At 36.4% G+C, this 19,029-nt stretch overlaps 1 protein-coding gene and 1 pseudogene across 1 annotated transcript; one reads left to right on the plus strand and one right to left on the minus strand.

Annotated features, from left to right (window-relative positions):
• Positions 1 to 2,744: 2,744 nt before the first annotated feature.
• LOC144644412 (uncharacterized) lies at positions 2,745 to 3,743 on the minus strand (annotated as a pseudogene).
• A 1,592-nt stretch (positions 3,744 to 5,335) lies between these two features.
• On the plus strand, positions 5,336 to 18,717 carry LOC144658189 (epithelial sodium channel subunit alpha-like). Its single transcript, XM_078518594.1, has 13 exons — positions 5,336 to 5,353; positions 6,384 to 6,654; positions 7,421 to 7,490; positions 8,855 to 9,038; positions 9,428 to 9,564; positions 10,083 to 10,246; positions 10,361 to 10,471; positions 10,867 to 10,981; positions 11,746 to 11,824; positions 12,113 to 12,170; positions 15,001 to 15,044; positions 15,548 to 15,623; positions 16,993 to 18,717. Exons 2-13 carry the CDS (start codon positions 6,409 to 6,411, stop codon positions 17,152 to 17,154), a joined length of 1,446 nt encoding a protein of 481 aa, XP_078374720.1. The 5' UTR covers positions 5,336 to 5,353; positions 6,384 to 6,408; the 3' UTR covers positions 17,155 to 18,717.
• The last annotated feature ends 312 nt before the right edge of the window (positions 18,718 to 19,029 follow it).

Raw genomic sequence — 19,029 nt, forward strand, 5'->3', positions numbered from 1 at the left:
AAAATTGGATGGGTATTTACTTTCACAGTTCCGGAGTGCGTGTGGGTACTTTAATTACAAATGATTTTTATTCTAATAATTGATGGGTAGTTATTTAGAGATCATAATCTTTGTTTGAATATGATGACTGTTGTATTTAAATTAAATTAGTTCGCTAGGGAAAGAAAATAATACATTTTCTCGACCAGAAAAAATAGTTATAAAACCCTTCAGAAAGCGTGCTGTTTCTCACGTTAAAATCCTTTATTCAGAACTAAATATTTTTTCCAAATGCATTTAGGGAGGCCATAAAGTGAATAAGACATTGCGTGCACTCATAAATTGTTTTTATTTCATTATGTCGTTTCGACAAACAATAAAAACCATTCAGCAGGGACTGTGTCACAGGGATTTCGCAGATTTTGGTCTAAACTGTTCTGAAATTAGTGGTAGGCAACTTAACCGTAAATAAACATTATCTTTGAGCATCTAAAGGAATAACTTAAATATGCTGAAAGAAATCAAGCTACGGCTATAAATATCGATATTTTGAACACACACGGAAACAACTTGAAAACATTAGCCGAACTTTTTTAAATTGCAATCCGTTTCCATCCGTGCCATCCGCAGCCAAAGATGCTCTTTAATAGTTTCAGTGCTCTTATATAGCATTCTAAATAAAACAAACGACAAATATAAATTTTGGCAGTTTAAAAATCTTGAAAAATCCGTGACACAGTCCTTTCAAGCTGTTGGTAGGTATGATACAAATTATGTTTTTAATCAAATTCACTTTTAAAATCAATGTAACTACCACACGTATGCATGTGTGCCTTATTTTGAAAAATAATCACGATCAGATACATAGCGGGGGCTCGTGAAAACCTTACTCACTCTGCGAAATATCTTTACAAAACAATTCTTTAGAATTGCAAAAGAAAAGAAAAAACAACCTTTGAAATTCTAAGACAGCCTCTTGTGACCATACCCTCTATGTGGTATTATTGTTTTGTAAATGAAAACATTATTTTCTCTAGGGTTAAAAATAAGATAAATAACAATAAACTCTCACGTCGTCATCGCTAGGACAATTTAGACCTTCTGTTGACGGCGAAAAACTTGTCGGGCACGCCCGCATTAATAAAACTAAGGCAACCCTTCAGTTCTTAACAGTTCTTGCAGTAGTTCTTCATGTCATTTCAGTTATTTATTTGATGGATTGTTTAAAAAAATACATATTTATTACAAATATACTTTTCTTTTGTAAAAACTAAAATCCGAAGTCTAATTTCTTTGCCGTTGTTTAAATTTATACAGTTCGGTAACATTAGTTCCATAAAATCTATTAGGTATAAACAAGCTTTTTGTAAAAGTTACAGATTTCATGATTTTGGTTTGAGTTTGTAGTACTCAGCAATGACCAGAAGTGAGGATCACTAAAGGTGGCGAGTATAAAAATGGCTAACTGATTATAGGCCAGTTTGATGTTTTGTTCAGGTTCATTGCCACGAATGCCACCGAGAAGTTACTTTCTATAAGTCGTAGGTAACAAAGATTGTAGTGAATAACTTGAGAAACCTTAAGCTTCTGGCATGTATTACATTAATATTATGATTGACATGATTAAAGCCGAAAGTACTCGTTTCTTTTCGGTTCTATTTGATTTGGGCACTTCCCAAATTGGATCTTTTGATATATTTCCATTGTGGCGTTGGCGTTAAAACTCACAGCGATATTGATGCAGGCGATGAAAGAAATACACACCTAAAATAAAAAGAAAGTTTATATACGATTACAGTTTAGATTTTAAACATTTGCGCTTGCAAAAATATGTGAAAGAGTAAAAGGTAAAGACTAGTTAAATATTTGAATGACTTTTGGAATAACGCACCCTTTTTGGATTATATGGCAAACAAGGATAATCACTGAATGCGATCTACAAAGAAAGCGACAGTAAATTTGTGAAACCAAATTAAAATAGTTGTGAAATGCAGTGTGTTATAACACGAGGATTTGAATTTCAGCTCACAAACAGCGAGTTATTTCAAACAAAACGTTAGGCACACCTTTACACTTCCAACGCAAGATCCTCAAGAGACTGTTGATTATCCTTGAACACTATAGCTCATTTGAAAATAGTTTATTAGTTTTAGCCTTTTAAAATTTCCCATAAGATTGCAAATTGCGATTTAATTACCCTCCCACCCTTTTCTTTGAGGATTACTTCAGTTAATTGAGTAAATTGTTCAAAGGAAAAGCTGCACGCATAGCAGAACTTTAATTTAATTTTTTCCAACTTCATAAATAGAAGTTTTCGCGTATTATACCTACGGGGGTGTTCTTTAGCAAAAGTTGGCATATGGACTATTTTCAATTATTGTTATACATGTTATCTCTGTGGTAATATCATTTTGTCTTCGCCTCCAGCATCGAATAGCGATGCTAATTGAGGAGGTGAAAATACAAGTAAAATTATACAATGTGAAATAAAGTTTATTGTTTTAATTGTTATTATTGTTATGAGAACCTCTTCAAATATCATGAATATCTATTCGAAAAAATTGATTCTAATAACGGAGGCTTTCGTTATACAATTTAGAATAAAAATCAGCGAAAATAAATGACGTTTCGATGAATCGCGGTTCATCATTATCAAATTCTAAAAAAGTCAGATTCTGATGAGTTCAATATATATTAAGAGTGCGTGTGAAAATCTCGTTGCATAAGATTAAAGACTATACAATGTGAATTGTATAGAGTGTTAATTACGAGCTAAATAGTTTTGCTTTAATGGAGTCAGATTGAGTGTTCAGTTTAGGTTTTAACTCCTGGATAAAGAGCATTTCGAAGATCAAGCATTCGAATTTCCCGCGACATTTCTTCAAGATTGTAAATTGCTTGTTAAGATCTTTGTTACTCTGGTTGTGGGCGTCACGCAGGTGGTTTCCAATAGCTGAGTGCTTATGTTCATCAATGCGTTGGAAAAGGTGTCGGCGAGTGTAGCCTACATAATCCGCATCACACGAAACACATTTAAATTTGTAAACAACACATTGTTGATTTATAAGCGGCGGTTTGGCCTCTGCTACATTGATGTCGTCGGCAATTTTCTTGCTTGTGAAAACTGGGCGTAGATCGCTGTTTATTTTCTTGCCAAGATCGGACAGCTGTCTTCGTACAACGTCTGCTGATCTTTGGTCTTTGAATGGCAGAATAATCCGAACGGGTGCATTTGCTTGAACATCGCGAACTTGCTGTTGACTTCGCGACTCGGTGAATGGAGTTATGGTGGAATTAACGAGCTTCTCTGGGTACTTTAGTTTCAAGAAGATCCCTCTCAAGGTTTCACATTCTTCAGCAAATAGATCTGGTGAGGACGAGAGACGGTGGGCACGGTTTAACATAGTCATCAGAAGGGATCGTTTCTAGCGAGCATCAACATGACTTTGATAGTGGAGAAGAAGGCCCTTGTTTGTTGCTTTCCTGTAGACACCTGTTTTCAGCTGTTTTCCGATCTTTATGAGCTCCATTCCAATGAAAGGTAGTTTGTTGTTGTTTGCAACTTCCATCGTGAAGCTGATTGCTGGGTGTGCCTCGTTTAATGTTGACAGGAAAGCTGTGGCAGTTGGAATATCTTTAACCGCGGCTAAAGTGTCATCCACGTATCTCTTATAAAACGATGGTAACTTATCCTCGCTTTCTAGTTTCTCCTCGATCGCACACATGAATGTGTTCGCCATGAGTGGCCCAAGGGGTGACCCCATCGCTACTCCATCAATTTCTCCATCAATTTTTAACAAATTGATGGAGTAGCGATGGGGTCACCCCTTGGGCCACTCATGGCGAACACATTCATGTGTGCGATCGAGGAGAAACTAGAAAGCGAGGATAAGTTACCAAGAAAATAAACAGCGATCTACGCCCAGTTTTCACAAGCAAGAAAATTGCCGACGACATCAATGTAGCAGAGGCCAAACCGCCGCTTATTAATCAACAATGTGTTGTTTACAAATTTAAATGTGATTCGTGTGATGCGGATTATGTAGGCTACACTCGCCGACACCTTTTCCAACGCATTGATGAACATAAGCACTCAGCTATTGGAAACCACCTGCGTGACGCCCACAACCAGAGTAACAAAGATCTTAACAAGCAATTTACAATCTTGAAGAAATGTCGCGGGAAATTCGAATGCTTGATCTTCGAAATGCTCTTTATCCAGGAGTTAAAACCTAAACTGAACACTCAATCTGACTACATTAAAGCAAAACTATTTAGTTCGTAATTAACACTCTATACAATTCACATTGTATAGTCTTTAATCTTATGCAACGAGATTTTCACACGCACTCTTAATATATATTGAACTCATCAGAATCTGACTTTTTTAGAATTTGATAATGATGAACCGCGATTCATCGAAACGTCATTTATTTTCGCTGATTTTTATTCTAAAAAAATTGATACTGCTAAAATATTATCTTTCGACTAATGTTTCAGGCGCGTTCATGGTCTTTCTTCTTCATTCTCTTTTCGTCACTCTTTGATCATACCTCACTTATATTGTATAATTTTATAATTCTTAGATCTGACATTTCGTATTCATTACAAATACACTCTCAACTGCTGTTAAATTACATAAGGCTTACAAACACTATTATACCAAGATTGCCTTTTAAAATATGCGGTCTCGCAACCTCGGCACTCAGTGGGCTAGAGAAACTGAAATCCAGTGCTTTGTTCAGTACATTCATATGTTAAAACTTGCTTTGTTATTCAAACAAAAACCGTTAAAAAACTGAACTAAAATAGTTTAATTACACTTGCATCTTTGATGCCTTTCCGATTGTGAAACAAACTTCAACAAACGCAATTGTGTATAAATTTAATTAAAAATACGTTATTATTAAAAAAAGTAAAATACATCGTTCTGAGGTTTATTTCTAGTACTGAGTGTCTAAACTATTGGAGATTTCTTTAAGAAGAAAACAGGTGTTTTTTTTTTTTTTTTTTTTTAAATAAGCAAGTTTTGCGTGTTATAAGCTGGGAAACAACATATGTCACTGACAGTGGCCTATTCAAGATTGTTTATTCGTTCTTTGTTATTTTTCCAAATATTCACCAAAGGCACTAAAGTGGTCTTGCTACCATTATAAAAGTAATTTATATTTTGGTACAGTGCATAACACAATGTTGTTCGTTTTTTTGACGAGTTTACCTCAAACTATGTGATCACAAACAGGTAAATACCATGTAACTTCATTATAAGTTTTGGTATTAAACAATATATCTTGATCACCTATCTAAAATTAAAGTGTTTTTTTCTGGCGCAGGTGATCTTCACTGTCTGCAGAGATCTGAAAAACATCGAAAGGTAAAGTGCAGAATGAGATTATTTATAAAATTCAGTTTCACTTTATTCAACGCCTTCAACATTCAACAAAATTTTGCGAAAAAGAATTGTTAGCCAAAGACTTGGGAAAGAAGATGCTTTAACGATGTTCTATAAAAAATTTTCTGACCGATAAAAAATTAAATTTTAATTGAGCTACGCCATTCTCTATGAAATTGCGTTCCATCAAATTTTTGCGAAGAATATTTTATCAAAAAAAATAGTGACAACAGAACGTGAAAATGTGAGAGAACATGTGTCAACATAAACCTCTGTCATCTTCAGTTAAATGATATAAAAAGCGTTGAAAGTTGAATAATATAAGTAGACATGCAAAATGATAATTAAGAAAAATAGTGACAACAGAACGTGAAGATGTGAGAAAACATGTTTCAGCAGAAACCTCTGTAGAGGTTAGTGCCTTCTGTGCACGAATGTCTTAATCACTTCTCTGCATAGCTCTTACGCGAAGGATTTTTTTATGTCGAGTTTCGATATACTCAACCATGTCTGGAAGTCATCAATCCTTCCGTTTGTATTAAAAGTCTTCAACCAAACTGCATGCTTATAAAAAAAAATACACTTTCACTTAGCCTGTGCGAAAGTTTTGTAACTTACTGTAACTTCTGCACTTTCTGCATGCTACAATGGGCAAATTCTGAAACGGAACTTTGAATTTTCAGACTATTTATCACGATGAATAGGGAAGTCTAGTTCAGAGTTTTACCCCAGCAACAACATTTCTTGCCTGTGGTCTAGTTCGCAAAACAATTTTATATTTCTGAACACAGATACCTATAAACTGCCATAAAATCACATTGTTGCAGGTCTGACCTCACATTTGACAGTGTCATTTATTTTAGTCAATTCTTTTATTATTTAATGATTCTATATTCTTTATATCATAGCTGTAGCTAGGTAGATCACATAAACCCCAGTTACTTTTAAGAGCTTAGTTTACAAATGCAATGTAAACTTTAAAGAAGTAATATATTTTTTTTTTCTAGTGAAGTCAGAGTAATCTGAAAGAATTTGTTATGGATACGCAGAACGAAAAAATGAGTAACAGCAAGTCTGCTTGCTCAATCGTCGAAGAATTTTGCAATGACACGTCCGCCCATGGATTGGGACGAATTCTGCCAGTGAAAAACCGGGCGAGAACAGTTATCTGGAGTTTTCTTTTTGTGGTAGCAGTAGGGATGCTTTCATTTGAAGTATCTCTCCTGCTTTGGAAATTTCAAAGTCGACCCCTTGCCACTCTAATAACAATGGAATCAAAGACGGTAAGATTTATGTCAGCAAGATATTATTTCAACCTGTTTTACTGTCCTTAACCAAAAAAATGAACCACCTTCCAGATAACCTTTCAAACGTGTTAATGTAGGGATTAAACCTCCAGTGGAGACAAAAAATTGGTTCGAAAAAATCGAGAGCTCGAGGAATCGGGTTTCCACTGAATTCCGTTTATGTTCAAAGTATTTGATTCTTTATCCATACCGAACATTTTCTTTCTTTTTTGCCTTACTCCATCTATTTTTTTTCTCTCCTACTCTTTTTTATTTCCATCACCGAGGAAGGTTCGTAGACAAACTTTCAAAGAACGCCAAATTAAACCTCGATTGACCAGTGATTGGGATATCAACCTGAACATGAGTATTTTCTTTTTTTTCTCAAACTCATGAAATTAAAACAAAGGGAATCAAAACTTCGGCGCCGCGGTCCCTGAATATGCGATTTAAATTAACATATATATTTTTTTACGATTCTATTTCTTCGTTTTCTCCCTATATAGTATATCTGCTTTTAGTTTTGATTGAGAAGAGTTATCAAATACTCGAGAGAGTGTTTTATCAAATTTCCAAACACCTCAAAAGTTCGTCAAAAATAATCCGCTGCACGTCGTATTTTCAATTTTTTTCTCGATGTTTGGAAATGTACTATAATGAAACACTTCTCTCGTTTTTGATATATTTCATGAAAAATGGAGTCCAAATAGCTTTATTTGTCTGTCCTACTGGAATTGATATTTTGTTAATTTATGTTCTACAGAGCTTGTTTTTTCCAGAAGTCACAATCTGCAATGTTAACATGATTAAAAGTTCGTTTCTATACAACAAAAGTAAGCATTTAATTAAGGATGATGTCAACAACAACAAAAACCTTTATTTGCACACGATAGGGTTTAAAGCACAATGCTTGTGGGATCGTGTATTATACTTAATATTACAAAATACTTATAAAGTAATAGATTTCTAAATTACAACTAAATACTTATATACTAAATTGGATCGTATGTACTATAAAAATAATTAATTACATAACAATCAGTAACATTTAAAGTCATTGTAATGCCTAGGGAGCGACTGAACCGACTGAGCATTGAAATTAAGCTCCTTAATATAATTGTCATTTTTCACTTTTTGATAGAAAACCGAAAATTGGGATCCTGTATTATACGACGAAACAGCATTCCATAGGATGGCCCCCTATTTTCCATTGAATTTTCTTTATATTCCGGCTAAATATGACCATAAATGCTCCTGAGATCTGTCGGTTAATCGATTGATATTTTCAGTTTTCAGAGTATAAAGACATAAAATCAATATAACAGGTTTTATTGTTTTTTGTTACGGGATAAAAATGCATGGATCGAGTGAAGTAAACTATTTTTTAACCTACTTGCGAAAAATCAGTTGACACGTACAGTCAACGTCATATTTTTATAGTCCACTGAAGAGAGTCCTGACAGCTGGGATTCTTTAACATGTTTATACTTTCCTAAAATTTTAAGTTTCCTCTGTATTAGTACTTTGTATAAGATGCGTGCGTGTCCACTGAAGTGGTAAATTGACAGTTTTCTTTACATTTGTTTACCTTTCTGCAATAATAAAATAATAAATAATAATAAAATAAATGGGAATTTACAGTGGGACCTTCCACCAGGTGGCTCGTCTTGATCCCACTGATTCCAGATCGAATTGAAATTTGGAAGTGTTGGTTTTTGTGGGGTAAGGAAAACCGGAGAAAAAACCTCGGAGCAAGGACGAGAACCAACAACAAACTCAACCCACATATGGTACCGGGCCGGAATCTAACCCGTGCCTGCTCCCCCTCAATAATAATGAGGTGACCACTGCGTTGAAATGTATGGAACAGAAATGTAGTTCTTGTAACACATGTAAAGAAACATTTGCAAATGTAAGAAAAAGTAAAAGGTACTCATTTACCCACGTTACACGGAAGAGCTCCCACGAGCTCATTAGAAAGGGTACGTACATCAAAGATCAAATTGGAAATTTGAATGATGGCTCTTTTGGAGGGAGGGAACCAGGGAAAAACCCTCGGAGCAGGGACGAGAACCAACAACAAACTTGACCCAAATTTTACGTCGGGTCAGGATTCGAACTTGGGCCACTTTGGCGGGAGGTGAGCGCGTAAGTCCCCCGCATGTTTTATCATTTTTTTGTTGTGTATTTTTTCAAGGTGATTTCGATTATTTATCAGAAGCAAGCTCTGAGTCCTTCGATGGGCGGTACGACGCGGAATATTTCAAAAAAGAGGAGATCTTGGCATACTTAGCAGCAGAAGATAACGAATATCTTTCTACGATGGGTCATCAGTTCAAGGACATGGTAAAGTCTTGTACTTTCAATGGACGCTCCTGTCGGTAGGTGTAAAAAAAAATGAATCTTTCATACAAATATTATATTAACTAGTTTCGTTAAGAAATGGTTTATGTTTTTTACTTTTTTTACCTCTTTCGCTTTGATAGTGTTGATCGTCTGTCTTTTTGTGAACATGTGCTCTTTTTAATTATTCAACTGTGGAAACATCACTTGATTTTGTGTGAGTTTTGGAAAATTATCGAAAAATAATTATTATTGCAAAAATCGTAACAACCCTTCTACAATTAATATCTTGAAGGCAACAAATTTTATTTGAAATTTCGATTTTGTTTAAAGTGATGTTTAGATAACGCAACATATCCAACAAGTTGCATTAACGAATAAGAAGATGCACTAGTACTAATAAGCTGAAAATTACGTTTGTTTACAGAAACGAAAGCTCGTGGTTCTGGACTAAGTTCTGGCATTACAAGTTTGGAAACTGTTTCATCTTTAACAGTGGTAGAAAACTGGACAACGGAACCAAGCCGCGCGTTCTCAAATCGAGCAAGCCCGGACTGTCACATGGTAAAAGAAGCCAAACTTCAAATTAAATCTCATATTTTGATCATATTTGAATGGAAAAGGTGCGTTATTTATTTTAATCATCATCATCATCGTCGTCATCGTCATCATCATCATCATCATCATCGTCGTCGTCATCGTCATCGTCATCGTCATCATCATCGTCAACGTCAACGTCAACATCAACATCATCAACATCGTCATCAACATCAACATCATCATCACCATCATCGCTATACTATTTTTATTATTATTAACTTGATGAAAGAAGCTTCTAGCTGATGAAAAACTAACAACTGATCATCATCATACGGCATTCCACACGCACATGTAATCCAGCGTTCCTCTGCATCATCATTAGGTTCAGCTGAAATGTATTGTTTGCAAGCCTAGCTGAGTCATGCAATTGGCTTCGCCAGTGTAACTTCTTTATAACGACAAAAATTAATTAGGCCTTATCAATAACAGAGGAACGAAGTAAAACTTCATCTAATTGTTATATTTTTAACTGGTTTCTTAAGGGTTAGCCATAGAGCTGAATATTGAACAAGATGAATACTTTGGAGAGCTGACTGAAGAGGCAGGAATCAGAATAGACATCTCCGATCAGGGAGAGATGCCATTTCCTCTAGAGAAAGGAATGAGTCTCGCTCCAGGATATGCCACAATGATTGGCCTTAAGAGGGTATAGTTAAAAAAGGCCCGTGGAGGGTATTGTTTGATACATTTTTTTGAGTAAACCTTTTGAACATCTCTACCAGTTTGTTTAAAAATTAATTAGTGTTGCATTATGTTATAGATTTTGATAAAACGAGCAGATCCTGGGGGCACCTACCGATGTTCAAAAGAAACTTCAACGGATAAATATAACGTGTACACTAAAATGTTCAACACGACTTACTCCTTGACGGTAAGGAATCGGAAAACTGTTCATTTACTTGGAGTTACTGTTACTCGATCACTTAGGGCATCTCAGTTACACGATCCCGGGTTGAATCATCCCAATCGATGACTTTTCTTCAGTCAATCTTCTGTTAGCGTCTACACGAAAACCGCTTCCAACCCGGCTAGATAGATTGACAATATCCATGTGAAAAATTTGCATTCAGGTTCAAACCCAACCCAGAGTCACACTCACCAGACCACTCCGCACCACGGCACAGCGCACTGTATTGCACCCCACTACACTTAACCATTCGATCTATGGACCAGTCAAAAAGTCAATCAATCAATTAATCAATTAATAAATCATTTTTTGTTAGTCACACTTTAGTTCACTTTCTGTGTTTAATATCTTAACTTCAGTCCTGCAAAGAGTCTTGCTTGGCTGGGAGCCAATGGTGTGAATGTGGCTGCATGGAATACAGATTCCCTCATGATGAGAACGAGGCAGTATGCAGTCTTAAGAATCATACACAAAGTAAGTGTCTTGTCTTCTCTCAGTTCTTGGTTGTACTAATGGAATATAATACCTTTTGTATAAATATTGTTCACGTGTCATACTCATTCTAAAATTTCCAGCTTGAGGTAAATTACTACCAGGCGACGGCGACGACATTCATCATCGTCATCACCGTCACCATCGTCGTCGTCATCATCATCATCATCATCATCATCATCATCATCATCATCATCGTCGTCGTCGTCGTCGTCGTCGTCGTCGTCGTCGTCGTCGTCGTCGTCGTCGTCGTCAACAACAACAGCAGCAACAACAATAACACAACACGAGCCTCTGGCTTCTGGATTTTGAGCCAGACACTCTAGTCAATAAGATGGGCTACCATTTCCGCACATTCCAATGTCGACAGGCGTGAAGGCTTTTTAAAATGGTTTAACGGTGCGAGTTTGAGAGCTGGCCGGGGTCGTTCATTCCAGTGTTCTTGGACAAGGAGCTATTCCTACACTGCCTTTATCTACCAGGAGTTTGATTGGGTACGAGCAACAAAATGCTCAAGTGAAGGGGAGGGGAAGAAGAAATACTCCTTTAGCTACAGACGGCCGTCAAGCGCTGGCATCAGTGAGCCATGTTGCTTTTCCAATCTGGACGTCACATTTACCTTACAGTAGCTAATGGTATAGGCCACCTTTGCAGAGCCTTCCAATTTTACCAAACCAGGGTCTTGTATTTTTCACAGTACATGTATTACGTTTAAATTATGAAATGTATTTTTCTTGACTATACAGTGAAATGTGTGAGAGAAATACAGAACCAGTACAACGAAAACAAACTAAACTGCTCAGATATGTGTCCGCCACCTTGCAGGTACGATTTGTGCCAGAAATTACAAGAGAGTGTATCTCTGTGTTAGTGTTTACTGGATAACCACTTTTCCTCTTGCAAAGGAAACCAATATGTTGTTATGATATGATTTAATCGTATTAAAAAAATTTTTAGACAATTAAAATCGCAATTTACGCTTTTTTAATCACGCACTGTTTTTAAGACTCAATGCAATGGTTAAAATATGAAAAATGTATGAAGGGAATGCGATCAAACATCGCATATATTTAATATCGTGTTTTGAGAAATGTGATTCAATCTTGTTTTCAGATCAGTCGACTTTAAAAGGAGTACTTCATTTGCTGCTTGGCCGTCTGAGATATACAAGGTATGAAGCGAACGGTATGGAAATGAAATGCAATTTCAAAGAAAGTCGGTGTAAATCTAACTATTGGTCAATTAATCGTGCCCATGCATACAAAAGCTATGTTTATGACCTCGCGCTACTTATGTTTCATGTAACTGCTGGAAAGGGTTTGGACCCACCTTAAATTGTAAATTGTTATTCCATTCCGTATTTCTTTTTAAACTTTGCAAACGTTCCATCTTAGCATGCTGATAACAAATCGATAATAAAAATTGGATTATCGAGCGTGTTTTTACTTAACGAAGAGATAACATTAAGGGTGTCTTAAACAGTTCATACTGTTGTTACGGCAATCTGTTATGTATCGTAAATGAACATATTATCGTGTTCACCGATAATTGCTCAAGACGCAAGACAATAACTATAAATAGCGGTAGTGTTAATTCATCAAAGTATGAGTGAGAGAGAGAGAGCCAAAACAGATTCACGCCACTTTAAACCCGATCACAAAACAAATTCAGTTGACTAAATGGAAAGCATTTTTTGTTTGAAATTGATTTCCTTGTCTTCAAGTCTTATTTTGTTATTTTAAGGTGGCTCCGTAGTTATTGCGGGCGTATTCATCAGTGACATATTTTGCGTCATATCTTTTTCGGCTTTAACGCGATGGCTTTGAAACTTTGGGAAGACTTTCATGTATCATTTGGCAATAACATGATAACGTTTGATTGCAATGAAGAAATATATTTAAAATCCTATTGGCGTTTAACTGGACCCATGTTTTTGAACAAAATTGAATCCCAAAAAAAAATTTGCCGATAAATTTTTGCTAAATTTCTGGAATAAGCTAATATTGACTTAACACATGAGATAGCCAATTTTCAAGAAAATCGTTGGAGTAGAAATGAAGAACTACTGGGAAATATTAAACTCATCTAAATAAAACTCTTAAAATTTACTGTAATTTTATACAATTGCCGCTTCTTCACGAAATAATCTACAAACCCAATATTTTGCGAAGAGCCTCCCATAAACTTGCTAAATAAAAGTGCCTAACCGATTGTCGATCGAGCTAACCGTTAAAAAGTATTCGCAAGTTCTGTAGGTCTCTGTAAACATTATAAAATAATCGAAAATCCTCGCGGACCTCCAAGGTTGCGTTCTGCATTTATTTTCGAAAATTATACCGCAGTTTTCTCTCAAACTCCAATCACGTAAACTTCAGGGTACTACAAAAAATTTTGCATCGACTATTGCTGCTGTGCCGTGCTGTAATTTGGAGAATTGGCGTTGGGATTGTAAGCTACTCTGCAACTGTTCTCTGGCGAAGCGAGCGAGCAGTTTTGTTTATATCATTATGAATACGAAATGAGCACGTGTGACATTCATGACAAGAATTCGCACCTTTAAAATGGGGTGCCATTTATATGCACGCAGACCATCCCAGGAGAGGAGGGAAGATATTTTTCGAATTGGAGTAACATGAGGTGCGTTAGTATTAAACGAGGGGACTAGTCAATTTTAGGATTTCAGCTTTTTTATACTAATAATCGAAGTGTATTTACAATTTCTCAAACGTTCAAATTTACATTTTTTATATCAGATTTTACAACTTTTGCACCGTCAAGGAAAACAAAACATAGCTTGATGATTAGCGGAGTTCGAAGAAGCCGATAGTAAATGACTGAAGGGCGAATCCAAGGGAAATGGGTTTAAGTTTAAAATAACAGAGATCTCGAAATAACCGAGTTCAAATTTGTGCGGTTCAACTGAACACAAACAAATTAAGGAAAAACTAAAACGAAACTGCTCCTTTCTTCTCCTCCCTGGGCCGTTGACGCGCAAATCATGGACTCCGCCCCCCCCCCCCCCCCCCCCTTTTGGAGGTGCGGATTCTTGTCATGAATGTCACACGTGCTCATTTCGTATTCATAATGATATAAACAAAACTGCTCGTTCGCTTCGCCAGAGAACAGTTGCAGAGTAGCTTACAATCCCAACGCCAATTCTCCAAATTACAGCACGGCACAGCAGCAATAGTCGATGCAAAATTTTTTGTAGTACCCTGAAGTTTACGTGATTGGAGTTTGAGAGAAAACTGCGGTATAATTTTCGAAAATAAATGCAGAACGCAACCTTGGACGTCCGCGAGGATTTTCGATCATTTTATAATGTTTACAGAGACCTACACGACTTGCGAATGCTTTTTAACGGTTAGCTCGATCGACAATCGGTTAGGCACTTTTATTTAGCAAGTTTATGGGAGGCTTTTCGCAAAATATTGGGTTTGTAGATTATTTCGTGAAGAAGCGGCAATTGTATAAAATTACAGTAAATTTTAAGAGTTTTGTTTAGATGAGTTTAATATTTCCCAGTAGTTTTTCATTTCTACTCCAACGATTTTCTTGAAAATTGGCTATCTCATGTGTTAAGTCAATATTTGCTCATTCCAGAAATTTAGCAAAAATTTATCGGCAAATTTTTTTTTGGGATTCAATTTTGTTCAAAAACATGGGTCCAGTTAAACGCCAATAGCATTTTAAATATATTTCTTCATTGCAATCAAACTTTATCATGTTATTGCCAAATGATACATGAAAGTCTTCCCAAAGTTTCAAAGCCATCGCGTTAAAGCCGAAAAAGATATGACGCAAAGTATGTCACTGATGAATACGCCCGGAATAACTACGGAGCCACCTTAAGCTATTCAAGCTTAGCTTCCGGCGTTGATGATTATTTTTAAGGTGCTATACTCTTTTAGAATAGCAATATTTGATATCATTAATTTATTCAGATAATATTGAATAATTGTCAGGAATGGAAACATGAATTTCTGTTTTTAAATCTTCAGGAGTACAACGACTGGGACAATTTCAATGAATCGGACTATGGCAGGTTAGAGTTTAATTAGATTGTACACAGCCCTCGATTTTCTCGTATTTTTCTTCGATCGTTAAGCGCGGAAAAAGAATCGCGAGAGACTTGGACGCCGGCGCGAGTGGCACTTGTGCTTGCTTCGCTCGTGTTTAAACATTAAGAGGCTGTGGACAGTCTAGTGTGTAATTGGCACACTGTCAAAGTTTTGCATAGCGGTTTACTCGTGTTTCAGTTGGTTAAAATATGAATGTAAAGTGGGAGAGTAGGTGCGAATGATTTTTTAGGGCATGAAATTGACCGATAAATAAAACAATAATTTACCTAAATCACGTTGATCAGGAATGAATTTATTATTTTCATTCCAATGGAGTTTTTAGTTTGAGTTTCATAAACGGTTAATTCATTTGCACAAATTGTGCCTTTCACAGGAGTTTGAATGGGTATTTCTCTACTCTTCCAATTCAGTTTATATGCAAGTAACGCACCAGACTGTAAATTATGTTCAAATCGTTTCAATACAGGATCAATAAGTTGAAGCTGTACGTTTTCTACGAAGACTTTGACGTAGAGGTTATTGCTGAGCATGCTTCCTATAAGGTAAGAAAGCTGTTATTAAATTGAAGCTAAAATTGCAAGTCGTGCATGAGCACTTAGAGGGGAACATTGGGGTTTGGGGTATTGCGGTATTGGCCGATTTTTCACGCGGTATTTCGGTAATTTTTATCTTGAATTGCGGTATTGCGGTATTCTCCAAACCTACGGGATGCGTTTTCTTAGCGTTTTGGTCGACGATAGTCGCTATTAAAACTTATCCTTCACCTTTGTCCGACCGTATTTAGCCGTTTAGGGTCGTTTCGGAACCAAGCTGAAACAGCCTAATTTTGTCAGTCATTTTTTATCTACAATTTTTTGCATCGCTTCTTGTCCCCCCGTCAACAATTTCGTCAGCTACGCAAGCTTACTACGAAATTGCGATATCTACCGAATTTTTTGCGGTTTTGCGATATATTTGCTGAATTCCTTGCGGTAATGAGGTGTTCAGCCTCCCCCCCCCCCCCCTCCCCCCGCCAGATGTCCCGCTCCACTTAAAATGGCAGCGTACGGCTTTAATCGACGTGGAAATATTTAATGTGGGTACACACGATGGAACATGTAGTGCACATACACAAGAAAATTAATGGGGACACGTTGCAGTGACTTGTCCCCTGAAAAGAAGCAAGAAAAAAAAAACTGAAACTTCAACGGCCAGTATGAGTTATCAATCTTTTATTCTAGATCAATTAATCTTTTTATACCATGCCATAGAAAATACAGCCAATCAGAATACATGAAAGCCGTTGTATATAAGATGGTATTTAACCCAGCCTTCTCATCGTGCGCTGCGATCTTTTTCAGGAACGAAATTTTTTAAGCGTTCTTTCTATGGCGTGGTATAAAATAGTTACACAACACTTTCTCGTGGTATACTATTGAATATCCCACTTGTCACTTGTATTTTCTTGGTATAAGAAGAAAATACAAGTGATTTCAAGGACTCCGCGCGGGATGTTTTATAGTATACCACTCGAAAGCGTTGCATAACTAGCATATTTTTCATTCTGGTTGATTCCTCCATGTTGCATAGTTCTATGAACTAACCCTCTGGAATTTCCTTCTTTCCTGAAGCGTTATTTTCATTCCTGCGTTTGTGCGCTGCGAAATAATTAGCGATTCATCGTAATTATAACTGCTAAAATTAAAGCAAATGCCTCCAAACTGTGTCTTTATCTAAAATTTCTCTGGGGTTAATTTTGTATGATATGTGACTGTTTACGAAATTTAAGGCAACCGTATTTTGATAGGCATTTTTCTCCAAGCTTTTTTTTCAATTTTTCTGCTTGTAAAGAGAATCACTAAGTGCCTCATGGTCTTGATAATAGTGTCAACTTTTGAAGTTTATGTTAATAAGCTTTTTTTATTTTCACAGCTCGAAGATTTCGTTTCAGACTTTGGAGGTCAGTTGGGTTTGTGGATTGGATTCTCTATGTTGACAGTAGCCGAGTTCTTGGAGTTTTTAATGTCACTATGCCACTTTGTAGTCACCAAATGCACAAAGAGGAAGCAAGTTACCATGGTTACTCCAGATTGACTTAATGCCAAAAAGTGGGCAATCATACTGGATAACGTTCAACTAGTAACTTTCACTAACCACTAAAGAGCAAGTAATACGGGCAACATTTTATTGCAACTTGTCGCGCAACAGCGTTGTGTTACAAATGGAAAAGCGTCATTGCGCGTATCACCACCCGTGCTGTAAGTTACGGCAACATACACAAAGTCATGTCTAATGGTAATACGCCCGTTAACGATATTCTACTTGCAATGCAATATTGTTGTGCGACAAGTTGGAACCTGGCTTTAAATCGCACTGAATATTCCCTAAAACAGAAAAAACTATAAAGTAATTACATGAGCATGAAAACGAAGTTTCAACACCTGATAAACATTACAAAAAATTAAATTAACCGTGTAGACATGAATGAGAGATTACAGTTAGAACATAACATAATTATGCGGATTTTCGAAGGAAAACGTATAAACGTGGTATTTGTGGCCTAAATATAAACAAGCGGACAGCACGTTTTTGGAGCAAGTAAATTCTTTGCAGATTTTTGACATACGTATTTATTCGATTAAACTTTTAATGAACAGTTAAAATTCTGCTTTGGTACATCTTTACGTTTTGCTATTATTTATTGTTTTGTTACAAAATAAACTTACTATTTGCTGAAAATCGCGAAAATTTAATAAGCTACCAGCCTCGAATAAGTGCCCACCTCGAATAAGCGCCCACTCTCAAGGTTCAAAAATTTAATAAGCGCCCAGGGCGCTTAATCGAATAAATACGGTAACTGGAAGCCCATATAAGAAAATAAGTGCGCAATATAACGAAAGGAGGGAATTGTGACGCAATAAGTAGTATAAATAGTAAGCTACTGAACATAGCTGTTTCGACAAAGCTTGTCCTGCAAAAGCATCAAAGCGAAAGGTATCTTGGGAAGTGTTAGTAAACTATCGCTTGATCAAATTTCGTGGTGATTTAGCGTTACAGAAGGAGAAAGCTTGCATTGCGTGTATTGATGCTTTCATATGTGTAGGTATTGTCGCATAGGCTTTTTTGCTTTTTCAGGACAATTTTTTTCGAAACAGATACATGACTTACTAAATAAATGCATTTATGGAATGAATAGCTACATAGATGAAATGCCTACTTTGGAATGGTGGGCTTTCGGATACCAATGTTGTACAGTTAATACGGACACCAAGAGGCATGCCAAAATGTCGGCAGTGTCGGGGTATCCGTATTAAGCGGGCGTCTGTAGAAAGGGGTACCACTGTATTTAATCTGCATGGTTCACAAAACAGATAGCTATAGAACTGATAGTATACATGCTTATAAAATTTTGGTCATATAACGCCAGCTCAGATATGCTTGGTTAATCGTTTGCACAAAGCTCTCGAAGCACAGTTTTGGCGAACCATTGCATTTTAAAGTGAAAGCGTAGAAATGTCTGTCTCCTTGAATATTTCTTAACGTAGTAAGGCATGCTTTTGTGTAGCGGCCAGGTTGGAAAGATAGACTTTTCCTTGACGTTAAAGTTGTCAGTGCTGGAAATTTTTGTCAGCTAATAAAGTCATATTTGTAATGTGCTGTATTGCATTGTGTTGCACGTGTGGGAATTACAAATATCTACGTAGAGTTGACCGTAACTTCAAACAAAGAAAAAAAAAAACAGAGTCAGCATGCAGAAATTGGCTTTCAGTACCACTTATCAAATTTTTATCAAACTGTTAAAATATAGAAGAAATCTGCCAAGTCCAATCCGTGACGTCTCCCTACTTTTTGCGCAAATTAATCAGTTAATCGAAAATAGGTATTGACTCTGTTGACTAAACAGTGTCACTGAATAGCGTGATGCTTTCCTTTTCGTTAATTTAATCTTTGACGAAAGACGCAATAAAT

Source organism: Oculina patagonica, chromosome 1 (assembly GCF_052425735.1).
Source record: "Oculina patagonica isolate OP01 chromosome 1, crgOcupat, whole genome shotgun sequence".
In the NCBI taxonomy this organism is placed as follows: Eukaryota; Metazoa; Cnidaria; class Anthozoa; order Scleractinia; family Oculinidae; genus Oculina; species Oculina patagonica.